The following is a 27,722-nucleotide window of genomic DNA, read 5'->3' as shown; positions in this document are numbered from 1 at the left end:
ACAGGAGCTCTATCACACAGCACTTGGGTCTCAAAGTGTTGATCTGCCAACCTTGCAACCATCAGAGTCAGCGTCTTAACCGCTAAGCCACCTCATCCCATATCTTACTAACAAGGATTATTTAACATGGAAAACTATTAAATTAATGGGTTCCTCAAATAATACAATATATTTATATTTAAGCTACAGACATGTGAATTTTTTATTCTTTCTACATGTCTTTCCAGGTTTTCAAAGCACACCATGGTATTCCATTATCTAGCTGTTATCGTGGAGGATGGGGAGTTCAGTGGCTACTAGTCATGATGGATATATATCACTTTCAGTAGCAGACGCTATATATAAATTGTTGAAGATCATGAGCAGGTGGGGGGTGCAGTCATACTTGTGTCCTGTTTGTGGGTGTCACAAGACAATCAACTGGTCACTGTGTGATTTCCTATTAACATTAAAAAAAACAGCTTTCCAACTTCACCTTTCAAAATCAATCTGTTCTTAGATTGCACATACCACAGGAAAAATGTGTTACCCATAGGTAATTAGAGACTTGAATCACCCAAGACCAAAACAGAATGAAAAACAAAATGAGTATTCATCTAGAGGGAAAAAACCAGAGATACTTTCAGGCACATAGAAGAATTTCAAGAAATGAAAACAGTAGTTTTCTAACATACTTATATAAGGATGGCATTGTTAGGGTGGCATTTTTAACCCAAAGAAGGTTTTTTTCAGGATGAACTAGAAAACGAACAGCATAATCACACAGTTTAGGGTTACAAAATATTTTTTATGTGCAAGAATCTTATCCATGGAAAAAAAGAGATATTTGAGAATTTGGCCAGTCACATATGCTTATAAAGTAACCAACACAATGCAACAGCACAGGGGGTATTCCTAGTAAAACTAGGTAAATATAAATGCCATTACCCAAAATACTGTTAAGGTCTTATTTGATAAAATGTACTTATTTCTGTTCGGTAGATGGGCTTTACTAGTCTGAATAGCAACTGGTATAAAAACTGCCCTACGGTGGTGTCTGGGGCTAAAACAAAGCTAAGAAGTCAGACAATACCAGATAATAAAAGTTTTAAATCTGGGTGAAAATTTAGAACACTTTTAGTTGGTGTATGTATGATAGTCTAAATGACTACAGAACTGGATACATTGCGGGGAAAGGAAAAAGGAATAGATTCTGTGGAACTTTCCCTCTCCTGATATTTGAACTATGTGTTACACACCAGCATCTGGTTACAAGAAGTCCTCTTTCCCCACAGAAGGGTGGGGATTCTTCTGGAAAACGAGAAAATACCTAAGTGCCTGAAGCAGACATGGCTGTGAAGACAAGAGATGGGTTTCGCTTCAGGGACTGGCTGGGTTCTATTTTGAAATTCAGAAACAATGTTTGTCAAAGTCAGATTGTTCATGAATACAGGGGAGGTAACTGAGGAGATGCTATGTATTCTTAGGTATTTTCTATGTTCTCACTTGTTTCTGTCACCAGGAACTATAAGATCAACAGGTACTATCTTATCATGTACCTTGTTTCATTCCTATTCTTCCTCTGGCACAGAATAGGATGGTTGGACGTGATCCATGTCACCAGCAGGCAGGTGAAAATCACAGGTCTCTAGTCCCTTCCACTCATAGTTCTAAGTAAAAATGTTGCCCTTTGCATATATTGTTGAAGATGTGTTCAACCCATCTTCCTGTCCAGTGAAAGGAGTAATGTAATGAGAAAAGGGGTACACTTTTCCATAGAGAAAAATAGGATCCCATTCATATGTGCTTAACTGTGATTCAATGCCATGCTTCTTTGAGTGTGCATAAAAATAACCACACAGATTGGTTCAATCAAGGAGGTCTTTCCGCCTGGGAAACTGACCACCCTTACAGCTGGATCAAAACTGGATGAGAACCATCGCAATATGTAATTAGCCCCATGGATATACATCTAATAATCATATACATACCACAGCAGTGAGGGATCAAAGTACAGAGAAACAGTTCCTATGTTGCTGTTAATGTAAGTGAAGGAGGCCAGTGAATTCATCAGACAGCATGCAACACACTTTTGGTACAATTCTCTTCTATTCAGATCAGTGGATATTTGACCAATGATTTGAACAGGATGTGGATTGCACCCTGTGATAACATTTCAGCAACAATGAGCTCAGTTCCTGGTCCAGCACACTATCCTACAGGCTGTTAACTGAAGAGTAGTACATGTGAGGGGTACATTTTATAGAAGTTTCAAGTCTCAAGAAGTCTATGTATATTATTTCATCTTCTCTGCCTTTTACTCATGCAGTATGTAAACAAACGATGCTGGGAAGACACCTTTCCTGTCAGGCTGTCCTTCAATCCGGCCACACTGGAAACAACAACAACAATGATAATGATAATGGAACATAATGTCATTTAAATTGAGAAAAATAAAGGATGCAATCCACAATGATGACAAATCCTGAAGAACTGCACAATTACTGTGTTTCTGATCCTCTCATTCTCCATAAGTGTGGGATCACCCAGCATTACTGAACAGCTGTGAGGGTCTGAGTGCCATGGCAAAGCCAGTCTATGATGCTCACCCTTCTTTTAATTAGTTTATTAATTTTCTGGGCTGAGCAGTTTTGGTTAAGTGGGTTTAGCTGCTATTGTTTATATTCCCACAGTGCCCCCAACACAGCATCCAGGGCACTGTGGGGATTTTAAATGTTGATCAGAACTATTACAGTAAAAAGAAAAAGGATGGATATATCCAGACACCCAGTGTTCAGGCTGCTACCATGGGAACTTATTCTGACAAAGAAGGGTCCCCACTATAGAGTTCTTTGATAGGTGCAGTGCAGAGAGAAGAAACTCCTCACCTGGTAGGAGCTCTGATAATGACTTACCCACCAATTGGAATCCTCCTGGCCATCTACTACAATGATCTCTCCAGCCTGGAAGGTTAACTCATCTTCATGGTCAGCCTGGCAGTCAAAAAGTGCTTTGACCCGACGCAGACAAGATTTAGTCTAAAAAATAAGCACCACAAATCATTGTCAAGCTTGCACAGAAAGATAATGTAGCTCACGTGGAAGTGCTTGTTTCTTACACATGTACAGGGTTTTTGGCAAGAAAGAAATGCTCAGAAATTAAGGAATGTTTAATGAATGGGATGATATATGTACAGTGGACCCTTGTTATACGCTGGGGTTTGGTTCCAAGATCCCCCATGGATAACAAAATGCATGAATGCTCAAGTTCCATTAAAAATAATGGCATAGCAAAATGGTGTTCCTTATTTAAAAAAATGGAAAATCAAGGTTAGATATTTGAAATTTACACTTTTTTGGAACATTTTCAAACCGTGGATGCTTGAATCCATGTATAAAAAAATCCATGTATAAGAAGGGCCGACTGTATATTAATAAAAGAAATGAAAGAATTTGTGGATTTTTCTGTGGTCTTGGCCACTCCTAGCTAGCCAATCAAAATAGCACAAGGCAACTGATATGTATTTAATGTATGATATCCCAGCCATATAGTGAAACAGACCTCACATTGTGAGATGAGGGAATTCATACAATTAGTTTCAACACCTCTAAACCAGTAATGACCAATAGAAGTCACTGAGAAGAATAGGAAAATTATTACCAGCTTGCTCTAGCTCACTTGGTGAATTCTGATTCTATGGCATGCCCAGTAAGGTGTGTATGGGAATTCAACATCATGGGTATATTCATTTATATGTTGAAAGCAATACATAGACAGCCTCTCATTCCTCAAAATCTGCTTCATGTTTTAAATATTTTAGATTTCATCTTGGGGAGAGAGGCAGCTTCAGTCTATGAACAGCCACTCTTACTGAATGCCACACTAAAATAAACAGGAGGAAAGGAAGCACTTAGCTGAGAAATATACTGTACAAAGAACTCACTGAATGTCCCCTTTTTGGTAGTGGTGGTGGGACATCATCTGATGATTCAGGTGTGTGGGGAGAAGACCACTGACTCTCTGTTGTGAATTGATTTGGCTCAAAAGATATGTCCTCTTCGTTCGAAGCAGCTGCAATACAAACAAATGTCAGGCCACGTTGTAGATGCTTTCAGAAGACAATCTTTGTGTTTGTAGCTTTGTTCAAAAGCATTCACTGGCCTGTTCCTCCCCATTTTTAACAACCCTTCAAATGGCTGTCTCTTGCTGCTACATCACTGATGGTGTTCTGAAAAAGAGGAAAACCACTGCCTTCATAGACAAAAAAGTCAGTTCAGCTTACCAAAGAACAAAAAGATATTACAGAAAAAAGCAGTCCAAAGTTCACGAGCAGCCCATGAGCAAAGTTTATAGCCAATGGCACAGAGGATTCAGGGCTTGCAGGGTTTGAGGGCTGAGATGTTTGGATTAGGAGCGGTGATTATCTGGATCCCATTCCTGCCCCAGGGTTCCTGTTTCTTTTCAGCTTAGCTGCAATGCTCATATTTGGCTGGGTGAGGTACATAACTGAATGAATTTTCCCAACAAAAATATATTGTTGAGAGCTATCCTTGTCATAATGTCAAGTACTGCAGGGTGACTTGGTTTAAAATGGGTCACCGCAACCCATTAGATCACAAGAAAATTGCTCTTGGTGGAGGTGATAAATACTTCTTCACATAAAGCATAGTAAAGTTATAGAATTCACTGCTATAAAAATGATGATGGCTACCCATTTGGAGCAGAGCCAGAGTGGTGTAGTGGTCTGAGCATTGGGCTAGGACTCTGGAGACCAGGGTTCAAATCCTGGATCAGCCATGTAAACTCAATGGGTGACCTTAGGCAAGTCACACTCTCTTAGCCTCAGAAGATGGCAATGGCAACCTCCCTCTGGAGCAGTGGTTCCCAACCTTCCTAATGCTGCGACCCTTTAATACAGTTCCTCATGTTGTGGTGACCCAAACCCATGAAATTATTTTCGTTGCTACTTCATAACTGTAATTAAATAGGTGTTTTCCAATGGTCTTAGGCGACCCCCTTGAAAGGATAATTCGACCCCCAAAGGGGTCCCGACCCACAGTTTGGGAACCACTGCTCTGGAGAAACTTGCCAAGAAACCCTATCATAGGTTTGCCTTAGGGTTGTCATAAGTTGGAAAGGCACACAACAACAACAACCCATTTAGAAGGCTTTAAAAGAAAAACAAATTCATGGAGGATAACACTATCAGTGACTCTTTTATTTCAGTTCTGTTGAAGGCTCCAGGATCAGAGGTTTCAAATCTCAGAACACCAGTTGCTGGCAACAGCAGAAAAGCTCTACCACTCTTTCAGGCAGGAGTCAAAATACTCTGCCCTCCAATAATCACTGCTTCTTCCATACCTCACTTTCATGCTACTCTCTTCTTGCCACACAGGCTCTTCTCCCTTTCCTCCGCCTCACTTGCTGAGTCTTTTTCACTGCTTACCTTTCCTTTTCCTGCTTCTCCACCTCCTCTTTTCTCATCTCACCTTCCTCCTTGTCAGCTTTCCTTGCCACTGTTGCCATCTTCTGCAGACAGCAATGCCAGCCACACAAAGCAACTGCTCTCCTCAAAGCCATCTAAACCTCATGTGGGCATGCCAGGTGCTGACCCAGGCAGTTTATAATGCCATCCCAGACATAAGGTCTGGCCTTAAGAGCCTAGATAGCTTTGGAGGGAGAGGCTCCCTGGAGCAGTAGCAATAGCAAGGCCCTTGGTCAGGGGAGTGGCACAATCTATCATTCCTGCCTCACTCTGCCAAATGGGAAGTCCAGTCTTGGTGGCTTGAGAATAATAAGTGGAAGAGTTATTGGGTTTCTTAGGCCCTATTCAGACCGTGAAAATAATCCAGGACGAATCCAGGTTGAATGTTCACATGTATCCCAAATGCACCTGGTTAAGTTTTTTTGGGGGGCTGCCAAAACCCCCACTTAACCTGGGATAATCTATACCAGGTTTTCTTCCCAGATTTTAAAAAAAGATTTGCATCACTGACCATGTGAATAATTGATGCGAATGGACCCAAGATAATTCAGGATTAAACTTTGCATGCTTTGAAAGCATTTCAAATACATTCACATTGTTGACTCCATGTTTATTCAAGTGCTTGCACATGTGAGCAACTGAACTCGCAGAAATGTGCATAAATGCAGTTCCATAGTGTGAATAACAAACCTGGAATGCATGAGTGACATCATTTGCATTGTTCTGCTAAAAAAATGAAGTTTGAATACTCCGTAGAGCCATAGCAGTGAACCTGTGGCACACGTGCCCTCTCTGGCACACTAAACCATCTCCAAGGCCACAGCAAGTAGAGGTGGGGGGAGGACATGTGCACTTGGCCCAGCTGGTTTGCCTTGGGAAAACCAGGCCACGGCAAGGAGGGATGGGGAGGCACGCGTGGCCAGGCCAGCTCCTTACTGCAGCCTGGTTCTCCTGTGGAAAACCAAACCACGACAGGTAGGGGCGGTGTGTGGCCCTTCTGAGTGGAAGCCCTGTTCCTTCTGGCTGGAAGGCCCACACTTTGCATACTCTGGGATTCTGGGAACTGTTTTGTGAGATATAATAAGGCTATCTGTGGGGTTTTCTTGGCAAGATTTCTTCAGAGGAGGTTTGCCATTGCCTTTCTCTGAGACTGAGAGAGTGTGACTTGCCCAAAGTCTCCCAGTGGGTTTCATGGCCAAGCTGGGATTTCAGCCCTGGTCTCCAGAGTTGCACACTCAAACCACTGGCTCTCTTTGTTTTTGTTATTGTGCTGTGCCTTCTGTGCTTTATTATGCTTATTGTTGTTGCTGCTGTTGTGTGCCTCCAAGTTGTTTCCAACTTATGGGTCCAGAGCACACTCCCTTCCGAGCGCCAGTTCCTGGCAACTCTAAGGTGAAACTATCATGGGGCAAGCTTCATCAGGGAGGGATTTCCATTGCCATCCTCTGAGGCTGAGATAGCTTGACTTGTGTGTGTGGTGCTTTCAAGTTGTTTCCAACTTATGGCAACCCTAAGGTGAAACTATCATGGAGTTTTCTTGGCCAGTTTAATCAGAGGAGGGGTTACTATTGCTAGCCTGAGGCCGAGAGAGCGTGCCTTGTGTTTTTCCACTGGATGTCCCACTCCAGTGGAAACCAACAACACACAAACACAAAAATCTTTTAAAATAGTATGAGAGGAGTTTTGCCACTCCTTGTCCCTGGTGCTATCATGGACACTAGACATGACAATCATATGACTAAAAAGTCACACAGTGCTCATGTACACAAGGAAATAATTTCAGGGGGCATTTTTTCCAGCAAGAAAATGCTGCAATTCTGAGTGCTAGGAAAAGGCCATTTCTCTGCAATACAAGTGCTACCTTAATGCACTCATGGTGATATGTGAAACCTTAGCTACAACTGTGTGCTAAGTTTAATAGAAACAATCTTACCTGGCTGCCAGGAATTCACTGCCTCAGGGGTTTCAGAAGACCCAGAACTGAAGGAAATAACATGAGATGGGAGAGTTCATTAATCTTAAAGGATCATATATTCCCTCTTGGGGGTTTCTGAATAACATTTTCCAAGAAGATACTTATACCATCTGACTGGATAGTAGAAGGCAGCTGTAATTTGTAATTTTTACAAATTTAAGTTTTACAATCATGTTACTATGAGGATGGATTTAAGCCTCACATGTGAGCATACTCATTCTCTACCCTTGAGCAAGATGTATAGACAGAGAGAGTAAACCATATTTCAAAACAAAGAATAGGACAGCAGCAGCAGGCACCCAGTAATATGTCACAGACAAATGCATTATATCTTTACCTCAAACTCCTAGGAGAGGCTCCTTCTGGAGAGCAACGTCTTGGAAGGGAGAAAGACTTGGAGTCTAATGGAAGACAAAGACAAAGCTATTTGTTTTGTTTATAAGCAGAAATCTGATCAGATTATTCAGTCTAAAACAATCTTTTTGATGTGGTGAAGACATGAATTCCAATTTCAGTTTGTCAGTTTTCTCATCATTTTAAAATACCTCAGATTTATACACACAAGCTTTTGGAAATCCTTCAGTATGAGGATTAAGCCAAGAGATTCTGAAATGACCTCTCAATATGTTCAAGTATTCAGAAATAAAGCACTAGAGAAGTAAAGGCCAAATTGGAATAGTTTGCCACTATATTAAGATGGTTACATGAATTAAACCTAATGGGAGTGAGTGAGCACTGCATTCAGGATAGGTGTATTCCATTCCGATTATCTAGCTAACCTGGAAAAGGCCTCTGATTTTCATGTAAGATCAGAGTGTGTGCAGCAGCAGGATAGGCAGGTTAAAGAGGAAAGATCGCAATGACTTGGAAGAGCAAACTGAAGGATTTATTATAAGAGCTCCATTCCAAGATAGAACGGTTATTCAGGATACTAATCTAGCTTTATTCTAGAGAAGAGCTGGTGAGAAGGAAAAAATTAGAAAGACATTCATAAAAGTATCTGTTTATCACAGAAAGGTAAGGATAAGTAGACAAGGGAGTAGGATCCTTTGGGCCACTCAAACTATCTAACAATATTACTTTGAGTACGTAGAGAGATCTTGTAGCACCTTTGAGACTAACTGAAAGAAAGAAATTGGTAGCATTAGCTTTTGTAAACAAATGCATCTGAGGAAGTAGACTGAAGTCTATGAAAGCTCATGCTGCCAATTTCTTTCTTTCAGTTAGTCTCAAAGGTGCTACAAGATATCATTACATACTGATTCTACAGACTAACACAGCTATATCTTTGCTTACATTACTTTGAGGCATTCTTGACTCTTCAGTATTAAATGTTGTTAGTACCTCTAACAGAATACAGATTATTTCCTTTCTCACAAGAGAGAGAAACTATACATATCTTCCCTCTCCATTCTGAGTCCCTTAGAAATGCCTTTGAGATCCTGCGACTACAGATCACATAAAGAAAATTCAGTTACATATTGTTTCAATGTATGAAATAAGAGAGCTCTATAAATCAACAGACAGGTGACTTGAAAACACATGCACACCCACAACTGATACACATGACAGTTTTAAAAGAAAATAGTTACTGTGCTACAGTCCTCCTGTATGAAGAATTTAGTGTGGTAGACTGAACTTGTAAAATGGTTTGGCAAATTGGTATTTGTGACTCACCGCATCCTGGCTCAGCTTACATGCAAAAGTTAATTAAAAGCTGTCTTAAACTCCTTCCCACACAAACAATATTTGTGTGCAAAGAAATGTTTTTCTCCTAAAATGTAGCACATAGATTCCATGTCTTCGGTGCCATCCTCCTGTGAAGATATTTAATTTTCTAGGCATTCAGATTGCAGGATTTTACCCCAGAAATGTGACACAACCAGAATTCATTGCTATTGTGCTTGTTGCATAGCATACGGTTAGGTAAATGCAATGGGAACTTTTTAGATGTGAGAGCTCTTTATCTGAAACAAACCTTGCCCTAAATTCAGAGTGGATGACATATGGTCCTTCACCTCCAGATATTGTTGGATTGCTATTGCCATCACCTCACCAAGCATGGCTACTTTTGAAGTATTATATCAATTGTTCAACAACATCTAGAGGACCACAGTTTGTCCACCCACGTGGTAAACACAGGAAAGTCATATAACAAAGCTGACTCCATATGCACAAAAACCCAAGTTTTGGGGCTTCTGAGATTTTGGGGTACTGTACTGCTTACCACTGAGCAGAAAGTACTGAACAGAGCTTACCTTTTTGGACTACAACTCCCGGAATCCTCCCAGGCAGCAGCGGCTGCCTCAGCATAAAGTATGTTAATATGTGCCTACACTTTATGTTCAGGATCAAACATTGCAGCACTCTCTAGGACTCAACTGAAAAAATGAGTTCCTTTTACCTTCAGTTGGGCTAGTGTGATCCAATGGTGTCCAAGGGGAAGGCTCTGAGGAAGTCCGCTTATGTCGAATTGTTAGAGGTGGAGGCAGGACCTTTCTAGCAGTTGTCTCTTCAGAGAAAACAGACCGGCTGGATGGGGGCAGTGGAGGAGGGAAATTAGGAGCTGAAAAATAAATTCAGTAATACGTAATAAGCTCGAGCCCAACTGTTATATGGAGCCCAGTTAGGACTTTACAACAATATGATCACACTTGAAAGAGCCCAAACAAAGTTTCTGAGGAGTATATTTCAGGTTGCCCACTGTGTGTCTAATGCCATGTTACGAAGGGAAGCAGGAGTCAGTAAAATCGAATCCCGTTTGTAGATAAACATCTTTATTTATTGGTTAAAAATACATAATAGCCCTGGCGGACTGTCCCAGTTAATACTGGTAGACAACTATAAATTTTCTTGGGTAACAGCTATCCATAAGAAACGGAGCCTTCTTGGACTTCCTAGTAATACCATTCTAAAGCTAGGTCTTGATCAAGCAAAATCTGTTGTAAGGCAAAGGATTCTAGACAGTGAAGGGCAGACTGAAACAGCTTCCTTTTCTAATTATTCATTTGTACATAACCAAATGTTGGTTTTTCATCCTGCCTCTTACTTATATTACATTACAGTGCCTAAGTTCAGAAGAGCGTTATCATTAGCCCGATTCAATGTTCTCCCTACAGCAGTACTGGAAGGAAAATATAGGAAAATCCCCTATGAACCCCGATTTTGTCTATGTGATACTTAAGCATGTTCTTTTGTATTGTCAGTTTTATAAGGACATTCATCATCAGCTGATCACCCCTCTTCTAACCAAATTTCCTGGACACATTGATGTTTTTTATCTAAGCTATTTGTTGGACAGTCAAAATCAAACTGTTATACTTAAGGTAGCAAAATTTTGTTACATTATATGTAAAACGTGCTCTCAAATGATTGGTAACAACTGATGTTTTTTGGCAGAGACCAATTTTGATTTCCTTGTTTTTGTTTCTGATTTGTTTTAATAATTGTAATTTTTTTCTTTTATATATTTTATATTATATTTATATTATTTTTATACTGGTCTATGACAGAAGTAAAAATTGTTGTTGTTGTTGTTGTTGAAATTCAGTAATACCATTCTTATTAAACCAAGGGAATTTATTAACAGAGCCAACAAACAGAAAGGGGTTGGTGCCAGTATCAGGGTTCCTATTTTCAGTTTGTACTTAAATCCACATGGATGCAAAATATATCATTTACCTCGGGTCCTCTACTTCTATGCCTCAGAAATCCATGTTAAAACTTCCCCACTCCAGCACACTTCCATATTGTAAATTAAGATCTAGTGTACACTTACATATTCTCCCACATTCACTGATGAAAACTGGGACACAAGCAGCCAAGCAACACCAGAGTGTGGTCAAGATGTCAAAAGTTATGAACTGAGGAAGAACGCACAAGCAAGGAGAGACTGCAGAAGTTTGCTTTTCCCTGGGTTTACTGGGAAGAGGAGTAAGACTCTCTCCTTCTGAGTTAACTGGCTGCAAACTACTTTTGCAATTTGAATTCACTTTCCAGCAATTAACATAAACTGAAGACAAAGGTGGAAAGTGAGAGGAAGAGAGAAACTAGGAGCCTTATTGCATTACAAATGTAAGATAAGAGGCATTACATAAGATAAGAGAGAGGCTTTTGGTTTACCTCCCCGCATGATGTTGTAGTACAGTCAGCCCTCCTTATCCATGGATTTTTTTATCCACGGATTCAAGCATCCGTGGGTTGAAAATGCTTTAAAAATATATAAATCATAGAATCATACAGTTGGAAGAGACCACAAGGGCCATCCAGTCCAACCCCCTGCCATGCAGGAACTCCCAATCAAAGCATCCCCGATAGATGGCCATCCAGCCTCTGTTTAAAGACCTCTAAGGAAAGAGGCTCCACTACCCTCCGAGGGAGTGTGTTCCACTGTTGAACAGCCCTTACTGTCAGGAAGTACCTCCTAATGTTGAGGTGGAATCTCTTTTCCTGCAGTTTGCATCCATTGTTCTGTGTTCTAGTCTCTGGAGCAGCAGAAAACAAGCTAGCTCCCTCCTCAATATGACATCCTTTCAAATATTTAAACTAGCATATCACCTCTTAACCTACTCTTCTCCAGGCTAAACATCCCCAGCTCCCTAAGTCATTCCTCATAGGGCATGGTTTCCAGACCCTTCACCATTTTTGTCGCCCTCCTTTGGACACGCTCCAGTTTCTCAACATCCTTTTTAAATTGTGGTGCCCAGAACTGGACACAGTATTCCAGGTGAGGCCTGACCAAAGCAAAGTGGCACTATTACTTCCCTAGATCTAGACACTATACTTCTATTGATGTAGCCTAAAATAGCATTGGCCTTTTTAGCTGCCGCATCACGCTGTTGACTCACGTTCAACTTGTGTCAACAGTGCAATGCAGCAGAATTCCAGAAGGCAAACCTTGATTTTGCCATTTTAAATATTTTCTATGCCATTGTATTGAATGGGACTTGAATATCTGTGGATTTTGTTATCCATGGGGGATCCTGGAACCAAACCCTAGCAGATAAAAAGGGCCCTCTGTACTTCCATTCTCCCTCCAAAGGTAGACTGTTGTAAAAACATGGTTTTCACCATATGGATTTTTCTAGCAGGACAAATGGCATGCATTTACAAAAATCTCCATCAGAAATAGAACAGATGTGCTTTGAGGGCATGCCAAAATGTATATTGAATGCCACTGCAATCTTGCTGCCTCTCATCTTATGTTTGTAATGTGATAAGGCTCTGAGATATTTTTTATGACTGTCCTTGTCAAATTAGGGCAATTGGAGAACATCCACTTAGCACACACTGTAGAATCTTCACTATGAAAAGAGAATGCACCTGACGTTTCTATCCAACCAGAACAGGAAAAGCAGTACTTGGACAACTCATATCAATTTAGTAGAGAAGAATTAGCCTGATGCAGTTATGAAGACATAAAAGTGCAGATACAAAGGGAGTGATGGAATGGGACATCAAAAGGATTATCTAACCTCTGGGTATGTTGCGCGGTGGCAGCGGTGGACCTGTAGAGGGAGAAACTGGAGAGGATGTTGTTGCAGAATACCTAGAGGCATGTGGTATGGCATATATGTCACGGTATTTGTCATGAGATGCTGGACTGGCTCCTTTTGAAAAGTCTGCTGGATTTTTCCATGACTGAGATGCGGTTCCAGGCAGATTGTAGCAGCTTTGAGGACGATGAAAACGATCCTTTCTCACAGAACTGAGCTGAAATAAAATGTATGAACAGAAAATTGGAGAGATTGCTTAACAAGCCTACTGGAAAAACTACCCAGATGCCGATTCTGTCCCCATATCTCCTTTGGTAATACTGTTAAAGTTCCCAATAATTCTACCCATAATGTTAGAAGTTCATAAAACTGTTCACCTTTCAATGTGATATATGCTATCAACTTCCAGAAATGCTCTATTACATAATACATAGAAAAAAACAGGACAGCTGCTATGTGAAAATATCAATCGTCAACAGAAAATGAAAATATTAAAAAAAATCAATAGATGGACATTTTAACCTCTCAAGGCACTGTCAATAATCTTAAAGTGGCCATTCTTGAACAAAGACAGTTTACCAAATAAAAGTACTGTTCAGGTAACAATCACTGTCTGTAGGTTCACTGCCTGCACTGTGGAGATTAAAACACCCGGAAATCCTGCTGGGACAGATGCGGAATTGAAAAATCAAAATCAGGTGTTACAGCTTGCAGCCACAGCTGGGCGAGTGCAACCCGTATGTAGCCCAGACCCCAGCCGCGCATATCCTTCAGCTTTTCAAAAACAGCAGGATTTCTGGGTGCAATAATCTCCTATGTCCATAAAAGTTTATGCCATAATTTGTTTTAAAATGCCAGAAGACTCTTTGGAGTTTATCATATTGGCTTTGCTCCTGCAACAGACCCAGAATGTAACTTTAAGAAAGCGGATCTTATTGCATTTCCCTGTCGCCCGGGAGTACTCAGCCTGTTTGCAACCCGGGTTTCTCCGGGCACATCCTGCATCTTTTCAAGAATGGGATTTTCCCATTCTTGAAAAGATGCAGCAGAAGCCCGGGTATTCCCCAGTGACAGGAAAATGAGATAAGATCCGCTCTCTTAAAGTTACTTACCATGTCTATTGCGGGAGAAAAACCAATCCAATAAACTCTTTTGTTGTTGTTTCTTTCTGCAACAGCTCAGCATGGTTAATAACTCTTGGAATCCTACCAATTTTGTAGTTCAGTAACTATCAAAGCAAATAGCCCTGCAATTTTAATGGAAAAATCCACTACGGCAGATACCAAACTTCAAGGGGCCAACATTCTGTTGGAAGGTGCTATTGCTGTTCTACCTCTGGTAAGAAGAAGTGAGAAATGGGAAGCAAAGGACAAACTCTAACCCATGCATCAAAAGAGGTGAGATCTTACCTTCTCATCCAGTTCATCATCACTTTCAAACATGTCCTCTTGACCAAGATGCCAGTCATATTCCACATGAGCACGCATGTTGAATTGATCATTTTGAGCCAGCTGAAATATACAGAACACTCAGCCTTTGTTTGAAATTTATAGGGAAACCATGCATTCCAAACTAAGAATTAAGCCTAGTGGAGTTTTAACTGTTTTCTTTCTGTACTCAGGACAACCAGAGAGGAAACAGGAAATACCAAAAGACAATGAGAAGGGATCTCTGGAGCTATAATGCCAGCACTATAAATAGCTTGATGGCAAAAAGGTAGTGCTTGCTGTACTAAATATTTCTGAATTTAAAATACTTCATGTAGATTTGACCCAAGGAAATCTACTTAATATGGCAGTGTTAAAAAAAGTACAACAACAATCCTGCATGCTGAAGTAACTTCTAAATGGGGCTTTTATGCTCAGTCCATAAGTTTCATTGCTCTTCTTTTTCTGTGGTGTAGAAATCTATCCCTATTCCTTCTAATTTATTTCTGCTTCTGATATCAATTTTCTGTTAATGCCCAGGAACACATCTACTTCATTAACTGAAGTATACCTGGATATGAAACCTGGAGCTCAAAACATGGGGGGATCTTGATCTCAGAGCACAGCAGAGGGCCTGCTCATTTGTGGCCCTCTGACAAAATTGAAAAGTGGAGATATATATCCCATTTCTTACCAGATCCTCACACACACCATGATTCATTCGCCTAGCAATATCAAGGGCTGTCTCTCCAGCTTCATTAGCTGTGTAAGAAATGAGAGATGTCACCATATGATTAATGATGATGGAAACAGTTAATACAGCTTTGACTCCATAATTATACTCCATTTTGATTTATTGTTGTTATAAAACTTGTAACAACGTATGATGATCCTATCCTAGGCTTTCCATAGCAAGATTTAATCAGAAGTGATTTGCCACTGCCTTCCTCTAGGTGTGAAAGGGTGTGACTTGGCCAAGATTACTCTGCGGCTTTCCATGGTTGATCAAACAAACAAACAAGCTTCATTTATTTACCGCTTCATACTGCCTAAGCAGTGTCTAAGCAGTTTACAATGGTCAGCTAATTTGCCCCAACAAACTGGGTACTCATTTTAGCGACCTTGGAAGGATGCGAGCCTGAGTCAAGCTTGAGCCCTTTTTCTGGTCTTGAACTCGCAACCAGTAGCTGTAGTACAGGCAACACCAGACAACTACGTCACACAAATTCTCCCATTCTGATTATATGGCAACATTTTGAAAGTTCTGTTTAGGTTCAGATGAAGAACAATTATGTTTCAGGACTTAATTTTAGAAATTTGATCACAAAGCCAGTGCAGTATATTTGTTTGAGAGTTGTTCCAGAACTCTGGAAGAACAGGGTTCAAAACCCTGTTCTGCCATGGAAACCACTTAGGTTGCCTTGGGCACATCACAATATCTCAGCCTGAAACGGAAGGCAATGGCAAACCTCTTCTGAAGAAATCTTAGCAAGAAAACCTGTAACAGGTTCACCTCAGGATCTCCGTAAGTTGAAAATGATTTGAAGGCATGCAACAACAGCCAGAAAGTTATTCAAAATCAGACTACAAGGGCTTTTTTAACATACTGAGAGGACACTGCCCATGGCAGAATATACATTTGAAGCCCTTTCTTTGGAGACACTGTGGTGCAGTTATTAAAAGTTTGGACTGAGACTTGGGAAATGCAAGTTATCATCCCTGTTCAGCCATGAATCTCTTGGGCATCTTTGGGCCAAGCACTGGGTCTTAGACCAAACTTCACAGGGGTGATGTGAGGATAAAATGGAGAAGAAGAACTGCCTTAGAGGTAATGTGGAGAAAAATAAATGTAACAGCTAAAGGTTTTCCGAGTACCTTTTGCACTGGATAACACAAATTTATCAGAAGTTATACAATGTACTTATATGATAAAGAATAAAACGGAGAAATAACAATGTGAGCAATCAGGTATTTCCCTTTCTAAGTATAACTAGTAATATTGTATGGTAACTACTTACTGATTCCAATGTTGGCTTTGGCACGCAAAAGGAGTTTTATGCCTTCAGGTTTATTATGGAGACTGCAATAATGAAGTGGGGTATTTCCCTTGGTAGTTTGTTTCACCAGGCTACCACTAGATGAGATAAAATTATTAGCTATATAGACACATAATTTAGGCATCCTTCATTACTTTAGGTGAGCAACATGTCTCCTTCCAGATGTTGTTTGATTGCACCTCCTATAATTCCTTACCTTTACTAATACTGGCTATGGCTGATAGGAAGTGCCATCCTACGTCATCTGGAGGACCACACGTTTCACACTCCTGTCCTCGAACTTTATTATATGGGGGAAAATAAAAGGAAAATTGGGGGCTTAAAAGACATTTTTCTGGGTCATTTGTGCAATTGCGGGAAAGATTTTCCCACTACATTGCGCTTAGAGAGGACTTATCTGGGAAGAACCAGGAATGCTCGAGCAACAAATCATTCATGGATTGTTTTTATGGAAATTTGATGTGTATTGTATTATTACTTTGATTTTGCAATGGCCATTGGCCAAAAGCAATAAAGTATGTATGTATGTATGTATGTAAATCATTCATGGGATTTCACTGTGAATGATTTGTTGCTGGAGCATTCCTGGTTCTTCCCGGCCTAAGTCCTCTTTAATCGCGACATAGTGGGAAAAGCTTTCCTGTGATCATGCAAATGTTCCCTTTTAATGTCTTTTTAAACCCCCGATTTCCCCCATGTGATAAAGTCCCTAGAAACTAGCTGATATTAAATTGTTATCAGATTCACATTGAGATTAACTCAGCCAATAAAAGTAGATGTATCACAATATACAATTTTAGATAAGCAACCTATTTCCCCGGAGTAATTATGCAAAGGTTTCATATGAATTAGAATTCTTGTTTTACAGAATTACCAACTGCTTAGAAGAGAGAGAAAGGGAGGCTTAGGCCTTGTCATTACCACTACAGCTTTGATGACAGCAGCCATCTCACTCTTCTTCTCTCCAAATTTTAATTTTCCTGTCGGATGGGGGAGTTGTTATAGCAATTAAACCTATCCACTTGGTAGTTGTGATTGCACACACACTCCCACTGCTTCTTCTGCTATCCATGTGCTATTTCTGTCTATGCCTAGGAATCAATCTTCTCCCATGAAAATACACAAAACTAATTTTTTGTCTTTAAAAAAGCACAACAGTGCTATTGTTACTACTATATGTTTTAGAGTTTTAGGGACTGGAGCCTCAGAAGACAAGGTAGCAGTATGTTACAACCTGGACCAGAAGCAAGTTCAAACATGCATTTTAATCACTGGGTGACTGTAGCCTCCTGATGATTTGTGTGTGGAAATGAGCCATTAAATACCACAAGCTGAGCTGTTGTTAAACTCAGTAGCTTGGGCCTAAGGTAATTAACAAGTAAATTGTGCATTTCGGTTGGCCAATAAAGGTGTTACTGATGGATTTTTATTTGCATTTGTTAAATGGCCAACACAGCTACCCCTGCATGTTTTAACATACAAAAGCTCACAGAAGCAAAGCATCCTGTCCCTTCTTCCTCTCTGTAGCCACCTGAAAAGTCTTTCCAGAGCTTCAGAGGGTCCACCTGAACAAAGGGGGATGGAGCACAGGGTGCTGCTAAAGCAAGGGATGGAAGGAAAGAGTCTCCTATCCTCTGTAGAGATTTTTTGGAGGATGCAGATGGATCTAAGGCTATGTGTTTTAATACATTTCATCAAGTTATATACATTTAAATTCATGTGTGAACTATACACAAGGGTTAGAATGCAGTGTAGAAATTCTACTTCAGGTTATAGTTCTTATTCAAGAAGAACTCAATAGTTTGGATAAACCAACTTAATGAAATCCTGCAGTGAAGAGTATATATTTGTAGATGAAACAAAATACAGCAGCACTATATCCTAGTGGGAAGTAAGATTTTCTCAATGCTCAGAGAAGCTTTTCTCCTCTAGGTTTTATAAAGGTTTTTTTCCCAAGGAAATGTAAGCAGTATGTTGAACTTCTAGCCTTACTGTGCCAGGCAGAGGAGGTTTCAAACCAGTCTAGAAACCAAACATTTGCCCTCATATTGGAGTCACATAAAGAAATAAATGTCAGGGATGATGGGAGTTGTAGCTCTTCACCTCTGGCTCGAACTCACCACCTTGTTACGCACCGGCGCTGACCAGTTTTGGCCAGTGGTTAAAGCTTTGCTCTAAAGCAGCAAAGTTACAGAGAATAGGCTGAAGACCCTGACAAACTCTCCAAGCGTTCTCACTCTTGCTTCCACAGAAGTCTTCCCACTTCTTCAGGATCCAGCTGGCTCTTGTATCTTGACTTAAGACACCAGACAACTCAGTAGTCTTATATAAAAGATCTACTTTATTCTACTATATACAGCTCCAAAACTATCCAATAATACTCCTACCCACTACTACTACCCACAAAATACATTGGGATTCATAGCAATTATTATAGCCCTTGGAAAACACCACCCACTCTTGTCAGTTTCTACCCAGTGGGCGTGTACAACCACTTTCATTGGTTCTCTTGGTTCATCCCATAATTAATGATTTCATCATTTCACCTTGTCCACTTTAACAATTCTCAGGTGTGTTCAATTATCCACTTTGCATTTCTGTCCTTGGCATTTAGGACTTGTTAATTACATTACCTATTACACCTGTGTGGCTTCTAATTGCTTTTGCTGAGTCATCCTGACTCTCACATACATGTTTTATTTCTCTCACTGTATATCCCATGCTGCTTTTACTTAACAATAAAAGCCTACAACAGTGTGTGAGTGTAAGCGCACACTTTCAGGTCACCTGTCCACTTATGGCATTCCCATTAATTTCACTGAGTTTTGTTAGGCAAGGAATACTCAGAGTGGTTTTGCCAGTTCCTATCTCTGAAATATAGCCCACAGCACATGGTTTTCATTAGTGGTCTCTTATACAAGTACTAACGTGGGCTGACCCTGCTTAGCTTCCAAGATCAGATGGAATCTAGTATCTTTTGGGCATTTAGGCCACTACCACCTCATTAAATCTATAAATAGGCATGTAGAGTCAACTCACCTGTTCTGTACCAGAAAATCTACAATGTGTAAAGAGGTTTGGTCACATATTAAAACTGCCAAATGGAGAAGTGTCTCTCCAGGTTCCTTTAAACAAGAAACACAAACAAATAGTGAATGTAGGTAGATATTTAGATGTTCCAGGCTAAAACTACAGGTGAAATGTATTTCTGTTATTTTTTTTTTCTTCATTAGCTTTGAGCAACTTCAAAATTTAGTGAAGAGGGCAGCAGGATAGCTGCTTAATCCTGACAACTACTTGTCCATTCAGAATCATTCCTTCAAATGGTGTTCCTTCTTTACCACTATAAAAGAATGGATTCCGGATCTCCAGCTTCAAGCAAATGTAGTGTCAACTCTCTCCTTCCTCTCTCTACTCAACCTTGAATATAGAGGCTTGTATTTTGCGTTAAAACTACCAGTCATTGGGAAAGAATTACACATGAAGTGTAATTTGGCCCCAGGTACAATCCCAACATTTAGCACTTATTATAAATGTTAGTGCAAAAGGATGCTGAAATATATGTGCATTCACTACCAAAACAAGAACCAAATCATCTTGTTCAAATGAATTTGTTCAAACAAGTTACAACTTTAGAAGCACAGATGACATGAAACTGGAAGCAAGATAATAAAAGCCATCAGAAGTAATTGGAGATGCATCAGTAAAGACAGCTGTGGGCTTCCTTGGCATGAAAGAGGAATATGAATCCAGGGCAACTAAGTGAAAAGATAGGGGAAAAATACTGTTCTTCATAATGAAAGCAAATGTACTTGCTTGTTGCAAAAAGACCCATTGCCTCTTTACAGGTTTCATTAAAACTGTTATCTTAGCTAGCATTGCATGCTCTCTTCCATGGCATTGCTATTACTGCTGCTGATGTGCCTAGATGGATGGATGTCAGTTCCTGGAAGGAGAAACCTCACCTGGCTGAACTCCAAAAGAGGCTCACTTAAATTCATCTTTTCAGCATATGCTTGAAGCAAGACATATATATTTTTCTCTTTGACAGCATCCTGCAGGTCCTTAGCCCTGGCAGCTGGGCTTCCAGTGATCCTCTGGGCAACAAACTTTCTATCAACGTACTTGGATATGATGAAATCCTTTCGAAGAGTCCTGTAATTATACAAAACAAAATAGGCATAGAGAGTAAGCTACACAGTCAGGAGAGCACTTTGATGAGGAGTCATCAGGCAATGTCAACAATTATCTCCTTTCCAAGAGAAAACAGAAATGCAGGTTTAAACCACCAGTGAAAGGTGTGCTTTTCTTGCCCCACTCCCTTTTCTGTTTGCCCTGCTCCTTTTCCTTTGTACTTTCAGATGAAGTGAGGCAGACATCTGGAAGAGGCATGAGTTTGAAACGTAATAAAATATAAGTGTAGAACTGAAGTACCAGAAAGTCATACAGATCAAAGACTTCAGCCAGAGAGAAATCAGAACATTTCTTATCCTAGAAAGCTTGCTTCAGTGCAGTCCCAAAAGTCAAGATTTTTTGGTGAGTTCAAAAAGCTCATGGGGATCATATGAGCTGCATTAGACAAGTCACTTTTTTGGACTATGACTATTCTGGCTAGGAGATCCTGGGAGCTGTAGTCCAAAAAAGTAATATACCCAACTTCAGTAGGCATTCAGTGGAAAGGAGAAAGTATCAATATTTTAACAGGATTTTCCCTGTATTCTCTATTTATTTATTTTTTTACACCAAAACACGAGTGCAGGAAGCTGAGAAAAGCTTTTCAGTACCTTCCCTTAGGCAGCAACTCACATTCTTTTTATAAAATTAACATTTTATTTATTCAGCCCACATGCTTTGTTTTATATGTCACAAGCTGAATAAAGTAGCTCCAAAATTAAGCAGGTTTAATTCTCCTATGGTGAAATCATGTCATCTAACTGACTCCTTGTTGTGTAATGTAATGATTCCATCCTTTGATATTTATTGTAGGACTTATACAACCAAGCGGCAGAGGACTATTGTTTTTATGCCTTTCTCATGGGTTTCCCAGAGGTATTTGGTTGACTACCATAGGAAACATCATGTTGGACTTGCCAGTTCATTAGTCCAGGGATGGTCAAAATACACTTCCAAGCTCTGTTCTAGGACTGCTACTCCCAGCATTTCTCGACTCCACTATCTAGTGCAGAAGGGAGTTGCATCCAAAAACATTTAAAAGGCTGCACTTTAGACTGATCCAAATGTTCTTATAGCAAGGAACTAAAAGAACTAATATCCTTAAATGGCTTTATTTTTATTTTGGATTTTCCTTTCAGTATTGCCTGTTCTCACAACAGAATTACTTGACATGTTTGATATAATTAGCCCTATGAAAGATCTTGCCTCAAGAAATTGGAAGGTCTCAAACATGTTATCAAACCAATTTTAAAAATCTGGCTGGAGGAATAATGAATAGCATGCTTGTACACACACACACACACACACACACACTCAAAATTATCATGGTAAAGAACAGTAAGATCCTTTACATGGGACTGTCAGTAGTAGGCTTTAGAGATGAGTTGTGAAGATTGGCTTCTACAATATCATTAAATAGTGAATTCCCAATATTCTTAGCCAACTGCAAAAAAGAGAGAGAAAAAAAGAAAAAAGTTAATTCAGCATAGCATACAATGCTTATTATCACCACTAAGCATGTGTTTATTAACATGTCAAATTTTGAGTAGGTTTTAAGACATGGAAGGGAAGGATAGAGTAGAAGAAATTTTGAAACATAGGGGAAGCAGAGTAAATCTGAATCCAGGCAATTTACATGATTAATTATCACACATGAAGAGCGAAATTGTGGTCATTCCTGAGGCAAAGCGGCATGAGTGCAAAATAATTTATCACACCAGTACATACCATGCAGATTCACCAATTTGAATTGGCACCCTTGCGCATGCCCAGTGGGGCTCTGAACACATCGAGAACCTTTGCACTTCCAGGGTGAAGAAGAGGGCCACTTCTTGTTTACTGTTTCACGTGAATGCTAGCCTCACATAAATGATAGCTTCACGTTTCTTTGTCCCTTCTATTTTATTCTATTTTTTACTCTATTTCAACAGTTTAGCAATGCCCGTAACTCCTACCATATGCAGTCTCGAGTATACATACAGCCACATCCAAACGTGTCCTCCATGTCATTCATCCTATCCCTCTCTGCAACATCTGAATGTGTCCTCCGTATCAGCCTTCCCTACATGCCCCCTGCTTCCTCTGAATGTGTCCTGTGTCCTCCGTGTCAGCCTTCCCTACATGCCCCCTTGCCTCCTCCGAATGTGTCCTGTGTCCTCCGTGTCAGCCTTCCCTACATGCCCCCTTGCCTCCTCCGAATGTGTCCTGTGTCCTCCGTGTCAGCCTTCCCTATATGCCCCCCTTGCCTCCTCTGAATGTGTCCTGTGTCCTCCATGTCAGCCTTTCCTACATGCCACCTTGCCTCCTCCGAATGTGTCCTGTGTCCTCCGTATCAGCCTTCCCTACATGCCCCCCTTGCCTTCTCCGAATGTGTCCTGTGTCCTCACCTGTATATATAATATATAAGATCGGATTCGAATTGACCTTGGAAAAAGATTTGTGAATTCACTAGATCACTGAATTCACCTACATCAGGAGTCACTTTGGACTGACTTTTGATCAGCCTCAGAATGACTCCCCATGGAAAGCAATCGCATGTGATAATCTATCACGTTATAACGTGAATTCGCATGGTTGGGCCTGGAGTGGCTTCGGATTGGAGTTGCAAAAGCCTTCGTGTGATAAGGGCCATAGAAACATTTGGATAGTATCTCTATGTCATTTTATAACTCACTGACATTACCTTGCACAAGCAGGTGATAAGAAGGAAAGAAATCACAGGCACTGTTTGCAAGACAGGTAAGATAATTATAAGTAAATGGGAAGTGGTACAATGCAAAAAGGGTGGTAGGGGTAAAGAGGAAAGCACAGGAAATACTTGTACTCAAACCCATCTTAGCTTAAAGCTGGATCAATGGTACCAGGAAAGGAAATGTCGTAAACTCTGAATGGTAAACCACAGTACAGAAACAAATTGGTTCCTTACCAAAAGCTCTGAGGTTGCCAGCTTATCCAAGGCTAGTGACTGGATGCGGGAGTGGTGGACACCCATTTCTCGGTGAATACCAGAGCATTCAATACAGATGAGGATTCCCAAATTAATGGAGAGCCACGCTGGATCTGAAGAGCAAAGAAACACAATTATATAATTAGTGTTGCCCTGCAAAGGATGATACATGGCATAGTAATTAATCTCTATACATTTGCCGCATGAAATGTTCCCACCATCTGTTGTTGTTGTTGTTGTTGTTGTTGTGGACCTTCAAGTCATTTCTGCTGCTTTGTGGTGATTCTTCAGGTGAACCTATCCTAGGCTTTTCTTGGCAAGATTTGTTCAGAGGGGGTTTGCCTCTGAGGCTGAGAGCATGTGACTGGCCCAAGGTCATCCAGTGAGTTTTCATGGCTCAACAGGGATTGGAACCCTGGTCTCCCACTGTCCTAGTCCAACATTCAAACCACTACTCCATGCTGGCTCTTCATACCAAGTGCATGTTACCAGAAATGCCAATGGAGGAGATGGACTGTTATGAAGGACTTTATCACATGGACAAAAAAGACAGGAGCATAGTGGGATGCTGTCAATATCACACAATAGAGTGAAGATTTTCACACAGTGTTGTGTGATATCACGATTATCCTGCGATTATCTTATGAATAAAGAGAAATTGTAGTGGCGCTTTTTATTCAATGGAAAATCCAGTGAATAAAATTACCACGGACCCACAGTGCCTAAGGAGGGTCACAATACCAGCAAATTATTAGTCATGCAAATATTTGGGCTAAAAGTGTATCTTGAGTTTTAAAAAGCTTGAAGGTTATTGCAATAACTCTTCTGAAATTAAAAAAACCATGCATCTGAGTGTCAGAATCAAAGCAACGGCACTTTAGCCCAACTAATATGTATTGGTTGAATACATGAAAGGAGATATTTACACAGCATGTTGTAGAAAGGGAGTAGAGACCACTAACTGAGAGAAAAAGGATAATTGGTCATACGCAAGCAAAACTACACTAGTGTTATTTTCTCTTTCTCTGAAATTTCCTTTCTAACCTTCTGAATCTAATCTCCTTCCCTTTCATATCTTTCACTACCGACTAGCTATACTCTCCTGCTAAATAATCAAGGGTTTGAGTACTTTTTCTCCTGGGCTGAGAAAATTATATTCTCTCTCACTTCAGCTCATTAATGTACTGGTTGCAGCATTTTCAGACTTATGATAACAATGTTTCAGGCTTTTAATGACAATCAAGGGATATCGCCAGTGTAGAATAACACAGCTGGACATTCCAATTCTGTTCATTGCTCACACATTTATTTTTATTTATGGGCATGGATTTCATTTTCTTATTACAGCAAGATTCATCATACCAGTAATCCATAGACACTACTTTTACAAATTAAAATAGATGACAAGAGTCAGATTCTGTTCTGCATTGTAATTGCTATTTGTCTCCAGAACTAACAGTAAAACCTCAGACTGATAAACTGTTGAACAAGATACCACAGATGTGATTATAGATTCCAGTCCCACAGCTAGGTTAAAGCAAAACTCTAAGCTTTCCAAATGTGGTGTCCTTCAGATCTTTTAGACAAATCTCCCATAATTCCTGCCCATTGCAACCTGAAACAATCACTGGGTGGAGAAACAGAAAATAGGCAAGGTCTCTTTTTGCACCTGATGCTGAGCAGTCACAGCATGTGCTATTCCCTGGCATGCGCTTTATCTCCTCAATGATAGCTCCAGTCAAATCCACCATGCTGCATCCTTTATCTTGTGCTTGTCTGAATGCTACATTCAGGGCCTCTTCTTTACTATTGCTCAGGACAGAGATCCATCTGCAAAACAGGGGGAAAAAACTATTGTCATCTCTTTCAGATCTGAGTCTCTTTAGGTAGGTCTTTTGAAGGTACAGTTATGGCCTGCTGCACATGACAGCAAATAAAAGCTGCAAGGAGTCTAAAGAGCATCAAGCATAGATATGCAAGGCAAATACTCCAAATATAAATGCCAACTCCCCACCTTGATGTTAATGCCTTAGCCTGATTATTTGCTCTTTAGAAAAGAAACTTATACATTAAAAACTACTGAAATATAAAGTAGTGATGTGAAGATCTCAGAGTCTCAATTTCATTAATGTTCCCCAAATCCCATTGGGATTTGTCTCCTTATTTTGTATCTGGCAACAAAGTTTTGTATTTTTCCCCACACTGAAATTTACACCAAAAATTGTACCAATTTTTCCTAAACAGAACATTTATCTCTACAATTTACCTAATTCAAGCAACTCTTCTAATTGACTAAAGCATATTTCTGTACATTTTCAAAAATTAGTCATTTTAACTGTTGGCGTTATAAAATATACAGTACATGTCATTTTGCATGGTCTTTATTTTTAGAAATCAAAAATCTAATCCCCTTTGTAAAAATGCGGGGGGGGGGGGGGAGACAATAAATTAAACCAATTAAAACTGCAAAACATTATGAAGCATCTGCAACAGCAGCAGATATGAAAGTGCATAAAACCCATTCCAGTAAGAAAAAAAATTAACATGAGACCATCTAAAAGGCTTAGGCAACTAAAAAGCGTGCTGAAAGATAGCAGAGTTGATCTTGCACTTACATAGTACATTCCTGTTCATCCTCAGCCAAGAAGTGGTATGTTCGGTTATCTGGGATGAAAAATCAGAATACAAACAGAATAAGATACAACACATTTGAAATATTAGGAGAACACAAAATGATGGTGCAGGAACAATTTCCCCCCTAAATGCTTACGTGAAATAAGATCAAAGCATTTCTTATCATCCATGTTTGGTTTCACTTGGCATGTGAGCAAATTCAGCTTGACTGGTGGACGATGCAGCTAGTGATGTATAAAACAGACAGAAAGAGAGAAGTAATTCAACCATTTTGTTTTTGCAGTGTCCGACTGCAAGTTTATACACATATACTTGGAAGTAAATCCACAGAGAAGAGATCTAGATTAGCAAAAAATGAGTAATGTGCCAGGACAGATCACGTCAGGGTTTACTTATTCCACCTTCACATGCCTGACAGGGATTATTATTTTCTGCTCCTTTTCAACACTTGGTTGGAGCAGAAATGGGTAGGGTTTAGCCCTGATCTGTTTTGTGGGACTTGCTTTCAAATACACAAAGACTGGAATGCTGTTGGTGGGTTTTGAAGCTGTAGCAAAGAGGGACACACAAAATCTACTGGCTCCAAGTAGCCAATTTTTCCAGTGGTTTATGTTGCTAGTTTGACTAGGCCCATGATGATAGCACAGAGTGCCCATATCCATATCTTTGTCCTTACTTACTAATAATACAAAACTTGCAATGATGATTTTTAGCTATGTGAGATACTCTTAAATCAAAGAAAAACAGACACGTGTTATTCATAGCAAAAAAACAAGAGATGTTACAACTACCCAAACTTGCAGTCTTTGCAGCCTGTAATAGCCATGCATTGGCTGGGATAGCTACAGCTATTTCTTTACATTTACATTTCTGCCATTTGTTTAAAAATGTCCCATATTCCTTCTCAGCAAAGTCTTTTTTCTTTCTTCTAAACAACCAGCTACAGTTACTGAAAATTTTAAAAAATGCTATGGTAATTAGCTTGCACTTAGTTTAGTCAAGCAGAAGGTAGACTGCCTTCCTGCTCTTGCAGGGAGGAGAAGGTAGAGTCATCATCTCATCGAAAAAGAAATGGTTATGAGATGTATGTTTTATTTGTATGTTTGTCATTTGGTTAATAAAAAATTTTAAAAAAAAAAGAAAAAGAAATGGTTTTGTAGCTATATATCAGAGGTTTCATTCACAGATGCAGGTGAAACATCAGGAATAAACTCTTCTAGAACATGGCCACATAGCCCCAAAAACCCACAAAAAACTATGGATGCCAGCCATAAAAGCTTTCGACTTCACATCATTTAGATCCTTCACTACCTGAACTCCATTCTGATCCCTGCTAGTCTTAATACTGATCGATAAAGTACAACAGGAATCATTGCCCAGGATTGGAAATGGTAGATCCCTGAGATAACAAACACTGCTTTCATGAAGTACTTCCTGTTTGGGATTTGCAACATGCTTGGTGACCTTCAGGAATGTGATCTTTGTATCTAAATACTTAATCACTCAACTAAGCACAATGCATTTTCCAAGAATTCAATTTGTCTACATTA

The 27,722-nt window shown here is 39.9% G+C and overlaps 1 protein-coding gene across 1 annotated transcript in view; it reads right to left on the bottom strand.

The window, feature by feature from the left end:
- Window positions 1-779: 779 nt before the first annotated feature.
- The window catches only part of LOC149315820 (arf-GAP with SH3 domain, ANK repeat and PH domain-containing protein 1-like), a 45,582-nt gene continuing 18,639 nt past the window's right edge, over window positions 780-27,722 (bottom strand). Inside the window, exons 12-28 of the mRNA XM_089518275.1 lie at window positions 26,309-26,396; window positions 26,154-26,202; window positions 25,208-25,368; window positions 23,518-23,651; window positions 21,944-22,035; window positions 20,384-20,573; window positions 19,458-19,543; window positions 16,380-16,495; window positions 15,056-15,123; window positions 14,344-14,445; window positions 12,914-13,151; window positions 9,844-10,005; window positions 7,777-7,840; window positions 7,398-7,444; window positions 3,923-4,050; window positions 2,895-3,017; window positions 780-2,371 (exon numbers count right to left, since the gene is read on the bottom strand). Coding sequence (XP_089374401.1) covers window positions 2,297-2,371; window positions 2,895-3,017; window positions 3,923-4,050; window positions 7,398-7,444; window positions 7,777-7,840; window positions 9,844-10,005; window positions 12,914-13,151; window positions 14,344-14,445; window positions 15,056-15,123; window positions 16,380-16,495; window positions 19,458-19,543; window positions 20,384-20,573; window positions 21,944-22,035; window positions 23,518-23,651; window positions 25,208-25,368; window positions 26,154-26,202; window positions 26,309-26,396 — 1,923 coding nt within the window. The 3' untranslated portion in view covers window positions 780-2,296. The remainder of the gene's footprint in view (window positions 2,372-2,894; window positions 3,018-3,922; window positions 4,051-7,397; window positions 7,445-7,776; window positions 7,841-9,843; window positions 10,006-12,913; window positions 13,152-14,343; window positions 14,446-15,055; window positions 15,124-16,379; window positions 16,496-19,457; window positions 19,544-20,383; window positions 20,574-21,943; window positions 22,036-23,517; window positions 23,652-25,207; window positions 25,369-26,153; window positions 26,203-26,308; window positions 26,397-27,722) is intronic.

This window comes from Sceloporus occidentalis, unplaced genomic scaffold, assembly GCF_023333645.1.
Source record: "Sceloporus occidentalis isolate IW3139 unplaced genomic scaffold, rSceOcc1.0.p SCAF_3, whole genome shotgun sequence".
Lineage (NCBI taxonomy): Eukaryota > Metazoa > Chordata > Lepidosauria > Squamata > Phrynosomatidae > Sceloporus > Sceloporus occidentalis.
Note: the sequence above shows the minus strand (reverse complement) of the source record. Positions and strands in the feature narration are given on the sequence as shown.